Genomic DNA, 14,241 nt, shown 5'->3' with positions numbered 1-14,241 from the left:
GCAACCTGCTCTCAAACGTTCAGAAGATGATAAAAGGGTAGACAGAGATTGATAGAAAGATAATAGATAAAGTTGAAAGAAAGAGGGGGGAGGGGAAGGGAGGAAGGGAAAGAAGAAGGAAGGAAGGAAAGAGAAAGAAAGGTACTGCAAAGGTAGCAAAATGTAAAATTGGTAGATACGGATATCTGGGTGTGGGGGTGTGTTGGAGTTCTCTGTATGGAGTTTGTATTGTATTTGCAACTGTCCTACATGTTTGAAATTATTTCAAAATAAAAATTTAAAAAAAGATGCATACAAGGTTATCATACAAGGTACCATATAAGGTAACCACATAAAGTTATCCTTGTGCCTTAAGTCAAACAAAAACCTTTCACTCCAGACTCACCGAGCCAACCTACAAATCTAACATAGTATTTTCCACCTCTGTTATGGAGATCAGAGATGTCTCCAAGGTCCCTCTCTCTGTCTCTCTCTTTCTCTCTCTCTCTCTCACACACACACACATACACACACACACAGACACACACACAATCACTGTGCACCAGGGATAAGAATCCATATTTCTTTATTCCTAGCTAAAGATTCTCCTTTGGGTAATCGATCTCTCTGGTAATGTTAATAGAGAGACTTCAAATTTCATAAAGTAAGGATCAACAGTACTAAAGCACAACTCAAATGTCATCCCACTTAAGTTTGTTCTGAACTTACAGGTATTGTGCAGCTGTCTGAATCTCGAAATGTAAATCCAACATTGCCTAAGTGAAGGATACCAGCAAGTATTCGAAAAATCCCCATCTGATATGATTCACTAATTCCTGAAACAATAGAGTAAATGAACAAGTGATTAATTTAGAACAGGAACTAAACAATTACAGCAGATAACTTTAAATCTATTGTTAATTCTTTTTTAAATGAAAGAACATTTTTATAATTGTACTATTAACTACTTTTAATTTTTGAATATTGCCAGATGTTATACACATTATCACAGTTAATAACACTTTCATCCTTGTTGACATTAACATGTTAGTATAGTATCATGGTTGAGAACATGGGCTGTGGACTGTGACAGACCTGAGCTTAAGGCCTGGCTGTTACCAACCTGCTATCTCATGTGGGCAGGCAATTTTACCTTTCTATGCTTTGGTTTTCTCATTTGAGAAATAGAAATAGAAACAATGACTACCTGAAAGGGCTGTTGTGAAGATGAAATGAGGCAAAACATGTAGCACACTTAGCACACTATGTGACAGATGGTAAGTACCAAACAAATTATCATTGTCACAAACTGGATTTAAGTATTTTATTAACATTATTACCATTTCTATTTATCTCTACTCCAAATGCAAGATACAGCCCAGTAAGGTTGTTTTGACTCAGATTAGTTAATTACTACTTCTAGCTACAAAGTATAAGTCAAACAGATCTCAAGATTAAATGTGTTCAGGGTGGTGCTGTACCCCAAAGACCATATGAGATCAAAAACCTGAAGGATAAGGCAGGATAAGAAAGCGCCACAGCCTTTGGCTGTTTGTAAGATCTGGCTATGTTTTAAGAACATCCAGAATTAGATATAATTATATGGAAGTAAAAGGAGTAAAATTATTTCCAAATATGTAATCTTACAGAGCTAACTGAGAGTTGACCTAATGATGAATGTTTCTGCTATCTACTACATTATGGCTTTTTCAAATTCACAATCTTTTATTTGCAAACTAATTTAACTCTAGAAGTAAAGCAGTGTTTTTCAGACTTTCAGACTTTAATATGCATATGTATCACCAATGAATCTTGTTAAAATGCAAATTCTGATTCAGAGGGTCTGGGAAGGGCTCTGAGATTCTGTTTCTAGCAAGTTTCCCAGTGGTCCACACTCTGAACAGGAGGGTTAAATCACATGCTTTTAAATGAAACTAACTCACTTGAACATATTCCTCAAAGTAGCAATCTGCAATTTTTGAGTTATTGAATTTTGAGGTTTTAAAAAGATTAACTCACCTCTTAAATTTGTACATTAAAGTTCTAAAGATCAATTTATTCACATGTAACCCAACATTTTCTAAATTCTAGAAACAAGATAGTGACACCTGTGCAATTTCAAAAATATTGGAATAAACTACATGTACTACAATGTTCTGTCACCAAGACAGCTCAGTCATATTTTCCAGTCACAAAAAATAGCAGAAAAACAAATAAAAACAAAAAGCCCTCAAAATCTGAGCTCCTACACAATCCCAGTTCATTTAGCTCTAGGATTCAGATATTTTATATACTTAAGCAAACAATTAGTTAGTCCTATCTCCCCAGATGGCCAAAATGTGTTTTGTTTCCTTAAACAATTTTAGTGAGGAGTAATTTTAACATAGTTCCATCACCCCCAAAAGAAACCTTGTGTCCATATACAGTCCAAATGTATTTTATAAGAAATGTTAAATTTCCTAGCAATACTCACTAGTTAATACAAAGCCAAGCCAATATTCTAAACAACAGTTCTCGAGGCATAAAGCTATCACTCATAAGAACTCAAGAATAAAATTAAATTACCTAGCAAAGTGCAGGCTTGCCTGGTATGTGCCATTTCCTTGGCATCATCTACTCCTTCAATCACAGGACTGCCTCCTTGCTTTGTATAATGAAAGTAATTTGCATTTCCTGCAATTAAAGAAAATAAAAGTTTTGCAGTCTATGAAAATGCCTTGATGTCTACCCTTATGTCAACTCTGAATTAGTCAATGATAGCAAAGTTAAATGCACAGGGTCTAGAGTTGGACTGCCTGTTTTCAATTAAGTGAAATGTTTATAGGTTATTTATCTTAATTGGTGAAATGAACAGTCCTTTCCTAAAGGTTTTAGTCTAATCTACATGCTAGAATAATTTCCTCAAACACTTCATTCCCCTCATCAGAAGCTCTACAAGCCTCCATTAGATAAACTCCTTTTAAAAAGTTTTCTTTTAATCAAGGAACATTTCAAACATATAACAAAAGTGTAGAGACTAGTATAATGACCTCTATGCACCCATTATCTATCTTAATTATCAAGGTCAATCTTCTTCCATCTATACCACAACTCAATACTCCTCTCCTACTACCAAGGGTTATTTTGAAGGCAAACACAGACTTCTATTCCATCCATAAATATTCCAGTATGAAATAAACTCCTTTTTAACAAGTAAGTTTATGAACTTAGAAATTAACAGAAAACAATACCAACACAATAAATCTAATGCCATTCATACCTAATCGCAGCATTTTAAATTCAGGTAACTTTGCTGAGGCACAAAGCTGATAGAAGATGTGATAGTTTCTCTCCTCTTCTGCCTTTGAAATAAGAAGTTTTCAATTATAGAATTTTAATCTAAAACTCAGAAAATTCAATCATAAAATAAAATTTTAATATTTAATTATGTTTGTGAAATAAATTATCTTTTCACAAATTTCCTAATACATATGATTATTAAACTTATGATTAATTATATATGTGCATTTGTATGAGTGTGTATCTGTTGGTGACTTTCAACATAAAATATCCGATAATAATGCTTTTTGAACTGGTAAACAGTTTGACACATGGCCACGGTTACAAGAGAGTAGTGTTTTGGAGGGAAGCTAAAACCATTTATTACGATACTCATTACTATTTTCTAATGGTATCTCTTAAATTCATGGTCTTCGCAACATTTTGACTGAAAAAGAATATGCCATCTTTGCCATTATTTTAGACTGGACCATCTACCATGGTTGTTTGCAAGAATTTCACAAATGTACTATATCATCTACATAATTTTACTTTATAAGTTGTAAAATCAATAACAATATTTTATAAAATAGAAAATAAATCACATAATTCTAAGATCATTTTTAGTACTTACTAACAGTCTTTTTCCAAATACACACTTTAAAAAATACAACTGCAATAATATTGTTCATGCAAAACCTAATCCTTATGCTCTATCAATAAATCCTTGAATTCTGCAATTGAATTCTGTATTCAATAATTGAATTCATCACATCAAATTGAATTCTGTATTTGAGTTGGCTAAAGAATAATGCCAATAAGGCTGAAGTCAGGTTTGATCCCCCAAGAGGGCTGATGTCTGGTGAAGAATACACGTTACACACACAGAAAACACTGAACAATTTACCAATGTACCAATGATCACAAGAACGATTAGGCAAGAGATCAGGTGGTTCTGTACACAGAAAACTAGAAAAGCAGGTGAGTCTGCAGAAATGCCTTGGTCATCTTTGCACATGAAGAACAAGATAAAATGTTTTTTGACTATTTGACTCATTCTGACATACAAAACATCCTCCATATTATACAGCTCCGGGGATTCAGGGAACAGCTAGAATTGCCTCAATGGCTCAAGACAAGGTCTTACCATTTTGTATTAGATACTATTAGCCTTTTGTCACTTTAATGACCATGGCCCATCTTTCTCACTCAATTCACCTTTGATCATTTATTTCAAATCTCTATTATTTAGACTAAATTTTCTTTTATCTACCTGTTTCACCCATTCTTACTTCTGGCTACTAAACTACATGGTTTTCTTTAAACCTATACAGGTATGCATGTGTATGAAGTAACACTGCTCTCTGGGTACCTAGGTATTAGAACAATGGCAGAGGGGGACTACTGCCTTAGTACACAAATCAAGAAATATATTTTGGGTGGCCACAAATCAAGCACACCCTCAAAGCTGAAGCACCAGAAATACAGACTGTTTGAAAGACATACTTAACGGTAATAAAAATGCCAGGGTAGCTGCAGACTGCCCAAACTTACAACTCTTGGTATGTCCCAGACTCTGCAAGCCATGACAGACTTTGGGAATGGAAGTTAATAAACACTGCCACGTGGCAGTGTAGGGGTATTTAAAACTCAATGAAGTGGGAGAGGCGGGGCAAGATGGCGGAGTGGTGAGGAGCAGAATTTCGTCTCTCCCATACAGCAGCTGGCAATTACCCAAGAACTATATGAAACAGTGTTTTCGGGGTCTCCAGTAACCAGTCACACATTGGACACAAGTTTGGAATTGGAGGAAAAGCTGAGATCGCAGCGAACATTGTAAGTTTCCCGGACCAGGGGTCTGGCGACCCTCCCCACCCAGACCTCACAGACTGTCTTGCTGCCGGCTCCCTGAAAGGGGGGAAGAAAAACCCAAAAAACAGCAATCTGCTGAGGGCAAGAAGGGAGGCTCAAACCAGCCTCAACTGCAGAATTAATTAACAAACTAATTAACTAACTTTGGGAGCTGGGGTGCTAAAGAAGGGCTGGGCTCCAAGAAGTGGGGGCACGTAAAAGGGGGCACCCATTCCTAGACTCCAAAAAAGCCATTTATTTTTTCCCCTTACATTTTGTCCCTTCTGGCTTCTCGCTGATCTCTTATCTTTTTGCATTTCAATAGCCGCCCCCCCCCCCCCCCCCCCCCCCCCCGCAGGGGTGGAACTGAAGCAGTTGGAGAGTAATTATCAGACAATAGCCCAAAGCATATCTTTAAATGCTCTATTCTGGCACTGACAAAACTTCCAGGCTGGGGAAAAACGTTTAAAAGAGACTCTTTTTTTTTCCTTTTTTCTTTTTCTTGATTTCTTTTCTACTTTTTTTTTTTTTTTTTTAAATCTAAAAGTAATATATGTGGTTATTTTCTATCGGAAAGCCCAGGTTGAGGGACTAGGCTGGGCTTGAGGGGAGACAGAGTACCTACAGTGTCTTTGAATTCCGTATTCACTACTGAAGGCCTCCACCCCCGTCTTTAATTGGCAACTCAGGCTGACCAAGGAATCTACCTGGAGAGGCCCCAAAGAGGAGAGAGGAGAAGGGAATAGTGCCCCTGAGAGACAACTGGAATTCTGAGGATAGGGAGAGTGGAGGGAGGCCCAGCTCAACTGGCAGTCCTCCTTCTGGGAATTCAGACCCCAGGGGCTGGAATTCAGATTCCAGCTTCAGTCAGCCACGCCCCTGACAGGATCAGAGTCACCAGGAGAACTAAAGGCTCCATACCTCCTTACACTGGTGGGGGAGCTGCGGGCTGGCCAGCGCCGCCTGCTGGACAGGAGAGGAAAAGCACCAATTCTAAAGGCCTCATAGGAGGGTCTCATTCTCAGGAAAACTCCATACCCTCCCAATGAGACCTGGGCCTCACTAGACTGGGAAAATCTGACTAGGGTCAACCATATCTGAGGAGACCCACTCACAAAAAGGTTACATAGAGGCAGAGCAAGAAACAGAAAAAACAAGAGGGGAAAAATTCCGATCAACTAAATAGAACCTAAGTTAGAGGTCTAGAATAAGTTGAACTGAATAACAGAGGTGAGAAAACAAAGCCAACCAACAAGAAAACCACTAAGTAAAAGACAGAAAACAAGCTCCAAAATAAACTAATCAAGAGAATCAGATGCCTAGACAACTTAAGATAACAAGCCATACCAGGAAACACGAAAACATGGACCAGCCAAAGGAACAAACTCAGCTGAGACACAGGAGTGGAGGCAACTAATGCTAAATAAATTTGATGGAATGAAGGAAGATATAGCAAAAGAGCTGAAGGATATAAAGAAGACACTGGCTGACCATAAAGAAGAATTCATAAACTTAAAAAAACAAATGGCAGAACTCATGGGAATGAAGGCCACAATGGAGGAGATGAAAAACACAATGGAGGGACACAACAGTAGATTTGAACAGGCAGAAGAAAGGATCAGTGAACTGGAAGACAGGTCATTCGAATTCATACACACAAAAGAACAGATGGTGAAAAAAATGAAAAAATATGAGCAGGGTCTTAGAGGGCTGAGTGACAACATGAAACGCACAAATATACGTGTTAGGGTATCCCAGAAGGAGAAGAGAGGGGAAAAGGGGCAGAAAGAGTAATAGAAGACATATTCACTGAAAATTTCCCAACTGTTATAAAAGACAGAAAATTAGAGATTCAAGAAGTACAACGTACCCCAAATAGAATAGATCCCAATAGACCTACTCCAAGACACTTACTGGTCAGATTGTCCAATGTCAAAGACAAAGAGAGGATTCTGAAAGCAGCAAGAGAAAACCAATCCATCACATACAAGGGAAGGTCAATAAGACTATGTACAGATTTCTCTGCAGAAACCATGGAGGCAAGAAGACAGTGGCATGATATATTTAAGATACTGAAAGAGAAAAACTGCCAACCAAGAATTCTATATCCAGCAAAACGTTCCTTCAAAAATGAGGGAGAGATTAAAACATTTTCAGACAAACAGACACTGAGAGAGTTTGTGAATAAGAGACCGGCACTACAAGAAATACTAAAGGGAGTGCTACAGGCTGATAGGAAAAGACAGGAGAGAGAGAGTTGGACAAGAGAGCAGAAATGAAGATTATCAGGAAAGGTAAAAGGAGAGGAAAAAATAAGATATGACATATAAATTCCAAAAAACAAAATGGTAGTAGAAAGTACTGCCCTTACAGTAATAACACTAAATGTAAATGGATTAAACTCCCTAATAAAAAGACACAGACTGGCAGAATGGATTAAAAAACAGGACCCATCTATATGCTGTCTACAAGAAACTCACTTTAGACAAAAGGACAAACATAGACTGAAAGTGAAAGGTTGGAAAAAGATACTTCATGCAAACAACAACCAGAAAAAAGCGGGAGTAGCTATATTAATATCAGACAAGTTAGACTTCAAAAGCAAAACAATTAAAAGACACAAGGAAGGACACTATATATTAATAAAAGAAAACATAACAGTCATAAATATTTATGCACCAAACCAGAATGCCCCAAAATTCATGAGGCAAACACTGCGATCACTGAAAGGAGAAATAGATACCTCTACAATAATAGTTGGAGACTTCAATACACCACTCTCATCAATGGATAGAACATCTAGACAGAGGATCACTAAAGAAACAGAGATGTTGAATTGTATGATAAATGAACTAGACTTGACAGACATTTATAGAACACTATATCCAACAACAGCAGGATACACTTTTTTCTCAAGGGCTCATGGAACATTCTCTAGGATAGACCACATGTTGGGTCACAAAGCAAGTCTCAACAAATTTAAAAATATTGATATTATACAAAACACGTTCTCAGACCACAATGGAATGAAGTTGGAAATAAATAAAAGGCAGAAGGTCATAAAATTCACAAACATATGGAGGCTAAACAACACCCTCTTAGAAAACCAGTGGGTAAAGGAAGAAATTACAAGAGAAATCAGTAAATACCTTGAGGCAAATGACAATGAAAACACAACTTATCAAAACTTATGGGATGCAGCAAAGGTGGTGCTGAGAGGGAAATTTATTGCCCTAAATGCCTATATTAAAAGAGAAGAGAGAGCAAAAGTTGAAGAGTTAACTGCTCACCTGGAGGAATTAGAGAAAGAACAGCAAACTAACCCCAAAGCAAGCAGAAGGGAAGAAATAACAAAGATTAGAGCAGAAATAAAGGCAATTGAGAACAGGAAAACAATAGAATCAACAAAACCAGAAGTTGGTTCTTTGAGAAAATCAATAAAATCGATGGACCACTGGCTAGGCTAACAAAAAAAAAGAGAGAGCAGATGCAAATAAATGCAATCAGAAATGGGAAAGGAAATATAACTACCGACCCTGCAGAGATTAAGGAGATAATGAGAAGATACTATGAGCAACTATATGCTAATAAACTAGACAACTTAGATGAAATGGACAACTTCCTAGAAAAGCATAAACAACCAACATTAACTCAAGAAGAAACAGATGACCTCAACAAACCAATCACAAGTAAAGAGATTGAGTCAGTCATCAAAAAGCTCCCAAAAAGGAAAAGCCCAGGACCAGATGGTTTCACATGTGAATTCTACCAAGCATTCAAGAACGAATTAGTACCAATCCTACTCAATCTATTCAAAAAAATTGAAGAAGAGGGAAAGCTACCTAACTCTTTCTATGAAGCCATCATCACCCTAATACCAAAACTAGGCAAAGATACTACAAAAAAAGAAAATTATAGACCAATTTCTTTAATGAATATAGATGCAAAAATCCTCAACAAAATACTCGCAAATCGAATCCAGCAGCACATTAAAAGAATTATACACCATGACCAGGTGGGATTTATTCCAGGTATGCAAGGCTGGTTCAACACAAGAAAATCAATTAATGTAATACACCACATCAATAAATCAAAGCAGAAGAACCACATGATCATCTCGATTGATGCAGAAAAGGCATTTGACAAAATTCAACATCCTTTCCTGATGAAAACACTTCAAAGGATAGGAATAGAAGGGAACTTTTTCAATATGATAAAGGCAATATATGAAAAACCCACAGCTAACATCACACTCAATGGGCAGAGACTGAAAGCTTTTCGTCTAAGATCAGGAACAAGACAGGGATGCCCACTATCACCACTGCTATTCAACATTGTGCTGGAAGTTCTAGCTAGAGCAATTAGGCAAGAAAAAGAAATAAAAGGCATCCAAATTGGAGAGGAAGAAGTAAAACTTTCACTATTTGCAGATGACATGATTCTATATGTAGGAAATCCAGAAGAATCTACAGCAAAGCTACTAGAACTAGTCAATGAATACAGCAAAGTAGCAGGCTGTGAGCAGCCACCTTCCGGATTTGGCCTAGTAGACAAGCTGCAGCCTGCCCTTGAGTTCCCCCCGCCCATCGAGTGGTGCCAAGATGGCGCCCACATCCTGCTTCCGGCTTCTGATGTATGTAACCACCCGCTGTATTCACCAATCATGCTTGTGTGCGTGGCGTTAGCCCATTGGATACACGCAAGGTTTATAAGAAAGTTCCCGGGCAAAGCTCGGGGAGACAGCCCACAAGGAGCCGTACCTGACGGCCGCATCGAGGTTGTTCTCCCCCGAGGTGTCTCGCCCCGGGTGGAACCTGTAAAGATGATGATTGCCTAGTCCCATTAAAAGTTTATCTGCTTTACCACCGCGAGTCCTGAGTGATCACAAGTGCTCCGGGTAAGACGTTGTCCGCACCCTCTCTCCCCTTATCTCTCTGGTCCCCATCGCCGGCCGACCGAGGACTCGAGGCGGGGCGGAGAAGCGCCGGACAAGTGGTGGCCCGTACGGGGAACTTCGAACCCGCAACCTCGTTTGCGTTCCCCTCGCCCCGACGGAGACGTGCTCCCGGGATCCGTGGTTTGACCTCCGCGACTGATCACCGCGAGAAGGTAAGCACCCCCTTTCCATACGAGGACTAGGGCCCGTGGGCGTTCAGGTAGCCCCGGGGACTCGGAAGAGCTCTCCGAGTGATTACAAGACAGTGCCGGCTGCAAGCATGGGGCAGTCCGGGAGTTCACCCCTACTAACCCCCTTAAAGACCCTTTTGAAACAGTGGGGTATCTCAGTTAAGAGAAGCTCTCTCCAGCGATTTTTTGATGATGTGGCCACTTTTGCCCCCTGGTTTCCTTGTTCTGGCAGCCTTAATCTGCCCTCTTGGATGAAACTTGGTCGTGATATAGACCGAGCGCGCCAAACGGGTGTCTGTTTGGACCCGATTCTAGTCCTTATATGGGAGACTGTTCGTGCAGTACTTGAGTTAGAATCAGCCACAGGCCTAACTACGCCTACCGCCTTGTTGCAGGCACGACATGCACTCCAAGAGGCTCAGTCTGTTTCATCTGCGGAGGGCTCCCATAAGGGCAAGCCGCCGGAGTCGAGTGCTAGTTCTGATAATTCTGACTCAGAATCTGAGAGTGAGGCAGATGAAGGGCCGGAAGCGCCTCCGCTGATTGACCTAGAGGGGCCTCCTGTCTCACCCACGCGGCCCTCCGCCCCACCAGCAACGGCTGCTGCGCCTCAGAGGATGCACCTGCATCCGGTGGATGGTTTCAGCGGTTCCGTAAAGGGCCCTTATAGAGGGCTCCCTCTGGCGGACATGCCGAGTACATACCCTAACCTTCCCGCGCAATGCCCAGAATCCCCACCCGACTACGCGGACCCTCCGCACCCTTCACCCAATAGGAGGCATTTTTGGAGGTGGAGCCCTTTTACCACATTCAGACCTTTTGGCGTTCTTGGCGGCTACCGACCGCTGCTCAATGAACCCGAACCAGCCTCCGAGATGTTCCCAGTCATTATCAATCAGCAAGCTCGTAATCATGAACCCTATGATTACAAGCTCTTGAAGGAGCTGAGGCAAGCCGTCCATCAGTACGGCCCTAACGCCCCTTACACCCTGAATATGGTTGAAAACCTCTCCGCCCTAAATCATACACCTGCAGATATCCTTCAGCTGGCTCGCTCTTGCTTGCCTCCTGGCAGGTTTATCGATTGGAAGGCGTGGTTTGAGGAGTTAGCTGAGGAACAAGCCGCAAGAAACGCTGTGGCAAGGCACGGCGGGTGGAATGCGGATATGCTTTTAGGGAAAGGTGCTCACGCCCAGAATCAGACAGGATACCCCCAGGAGGTTTATGCCCAAATTTTTCGTTGTTTCATAGGGGCTTGGAAAAAATTGACAGGGGAAGGAGAGGCGCAGGCTTCGCTTAGCGGCATACACCAGGGTCCCACAGAACCTTTTGTAGATTTTGTAGCGAAAATGCAGACTGCGGCTGAGAGGATTTTCTCAGATCCAATGGTTGCAGAAACTGTGGTTAAGCAGATGATTTTTGAGCAATGCAATAAGGAGTGCAAGGTTATCCTGGCACAGAATAAGGGAAAGAGCTTGACAGAGTGGGTTCGGCTTTGCAGGGACGCTGGCAGCCCGTTAACTAATGCGGGGCTGGCTGCTATGTTAGCCAGCTCCTTACAAGTAAACACAAAGGACCCCAGAGCTTTAGAGGTAAAGCCAAAAAGATGCTATGGCTGTGGCCAGTCTGGGCATTTTAAGAGAGACTGCCCCAATAAAGATCAACCGCCTGCCGTTCAGCACCTCCGCGGGCCACGTGCAGTCACTAGGCTGTGTGGCCGCTGCCACAAGGGGCCTCACCGCGCCGAGGACTGTAAGTCAGTCTTCAATGCGCAAGGAGTACGCCTTTCTGGTCGTCCTGAGCAAGATTCAAAAAACGGGCAGGGGGGGTCCACCCTTGCGGTGGGCCCCCAAACACACCAACGGACGATGCGGCCCCCATCCAGACCCGCGCATCTCCCGGATCAGCAGGATTGGACCTCCGTGCCACCTCCGGGCTCGTGCTAACCCCAGCTATGGGAGTCCAATTGGTGGGGACCTCTTTCAGGGGGCCCCTTCCAGTAGGAACCGTGGGGCTTATATTAGGGAGAGCATCCATAGCGTTAAGAGGATTAACAATTGTGCCAGGTGTTGTAGACTCAGATTTCACGGGTAATGTCCAGGTTATGGTGCAGTCTCTGCAGGGCACTCTGGTCATTGCAGAGGGCGATAGGTTGGCACAGCTTCTGCTCTTGCCCAGCCTGCATTCAGTCTTTCCAAGCAAGCCAGGACAGAGGGGGAATAAAAGATTTGGGTCCTCCGGAGAAGTTTTTGAGGGTCTTCAGATGTCCCTAGAGTCTCGACCCATGCTGACTCTTAAAGTACAAGGCCGAGCCTTCCTAGGTCTGTTAGATACTGGAGCCGATAGGTCGATTATAAGACAGCAAGATTGGCCCCCCGCTTGGCCAACGAACCAAGCGGAAGACACCATCAGAGGGATCGGCCAAATCTCAGCGCCCATGGTGAGCGCCATTACTCTCCATTGGGAGGATGAGGAAGGGCATCAAGGCAGTTTTCAGCCTTATGTGCTGGCCCTGCCTGTTTCGTTATGGGGAAGAGATATTCTAGCTCAAATGGACGTGACTTTAACCACTGGTTACTCTCCAACTTCTAAACAGTTGCTGAATAGAATGGGATATGTCCCGGGCAGGGGGCTGGGAGCCTCCTTGCAAGGGCGCGTGAAGCCCATTCAGGCTGACTCTAACCCCGGTAGACAAGGCCTGGGTTTTTCCTAGGGGCCACTGAGGGTGCATACCCGCCTACACCTATAAAGTTAACATGGAAAGTTAAGGCTCCAGTCTGGGTACCTCAGTGGCCCTTACCTCAGGAAAAACTTTCAGCATTGCATGCTTTGGTGTCAGATCAGTTGGAGAGGGGGCACATCGTCCCTTCCACGTCACCCTGGAACACCCCTATCTTCGTCATCAAAAAGAAATCAGGTGCGTGGAGGCTTTTACATGATTTGAGGGCCATAAATAGTTGCATGGAGCCTCTAGGACCTGTCCAGATGGGGTTGCCCCTTCTCTCAACTCTGCCGGAGCGGTGGCCTGTTGTCATAGACATTAGAGATTGCTTCTTTTCTATCCCACTTCACCCTGAGGATGCCTCAAAATTTGCTTTAAGACAGACAACGGCCCGGCTTACGTTAGCAAAGCTTTTCAAAAGTTTTGTGATGTTATGGAAGTTAACCTAAAACACGGCATCCCATACAACCCTCAGGGGCAGGGTGTCATCGAGAGAGCGCATAGGACCATTAAAGAACTATTGCAAAAGCAAAAGGAGGGAATAGGCCATGGTCTGTCCCCCAGGGCCCAATTGTCTGCCGCCCTATTTACATACAATTATTTAAATGAAAACGCATCAACCATGACGCCTGCCCTACAACATACCACCCCAGGTCCTCCGCATAGAGGCCTGGTCCGTTGGAGGGATGTTCTGTCGGGGCAATGGAAAGGTCCTGACCCAGTGCTCAGCTGGGCCAGAGGCTCTGTTTGTGTCTTTCCCCAGGAACCAGGACGCCAACCAGTGTGGGTACCGGAGAGATTGGTGAGAACCGTGCAGTCGCCTGAGAACACCAAAGAACTACAGCCTGACGGGTCGTTAAACCCCCAACGTGACCTGTTGGATCCAGTCCTCAACTCGCGTGATGAGCGGTCAAATGATGTCGACGGTGTCGACCACTCCCCAGCAGACCGGGAAGAGGGCCAGGAATATTGACCTTTTTTCCCTCCTGGTTCTCTTGGCCTAATCTGACCAACTGGGTTCTTCTTGCTGTGGGGTTATTAGTAGGTTTGATCATTGTTAAGAGTTTGCTGGAGCGTTTGTTTCAAAGACAACAGCAATTACGTGTTACCGCCATGATGGCCATGTCCTCTGCCTGTAACCCTCCTGATAACTATAGTCCCTCTGCCCAGCACCCATCCCAACCACTCGAAGCTGGGCATTCGGGGGTAAGGTTCGCAGCTAAGTATATGAAAAAATCTCGTATATAAACATTCGGTACCAGTGGCCCTAATTTTTGTCTCAGGTGGACCTCTTACGCAGAGTC

General features: G+C 42.6%; 1 protein-coding gene across 9 annotated transcripts in view; it reads right to left on the bottom strand.

Annotated features, from left to right (window-relative positions):
• MYO5A (myosin VA) overlaps window positions 1–14,241 on the bottom strand; it is a 263,746-nt gene that overhangs the window by 115,106 nt on the left and 134,399 nt on the right. For 8 of the 9 annotated variants that reach the window (XM_037833939.1, XM_037833940.1, XM_037833944.1 and 5 more), the window contains exons 7-9: window positions 3,239–3,320; window positions 2,545–2,652; window positions 709–815 (exon numbers count right to left, since the gene is read on the bottom strand). In XM_037833939.1, the coding sequence (XP_037689867.1) occupies window positions 709–815; window positions 2,545–2,652; window positions 3,239–3,320 (297 nt within the window). The remainder of the gene's footprint in view (window positions 1–708; window positions 816–2,544; window positions 2,653–3,238; window positions 3,321–14,241) is intronic. The other variant, XM_037833945.1, reaches the window with a different exon arrangement.

The sequence above is a fragment of the Choloepus didactylus genome, chromosome 4 (genome assembly GCF_015220235.1).
Source record: "Choloepus didactylus isolate mChoDid1 chromosome 4, mChoDid1.pri, whole genome shotgun sequence".
Taxonomy (NCBI): domain Eukaryota; kingdom Metazoa; phylum Chordata; class Mammalia; order Pilosa; family Megalonychidae; genus Choloepus; species Choloepus didactylus.
Note: the sequence above shows the minus strand (reverse complement) of the source record. Positions and strands in the feature narration are given on the sequence as shown.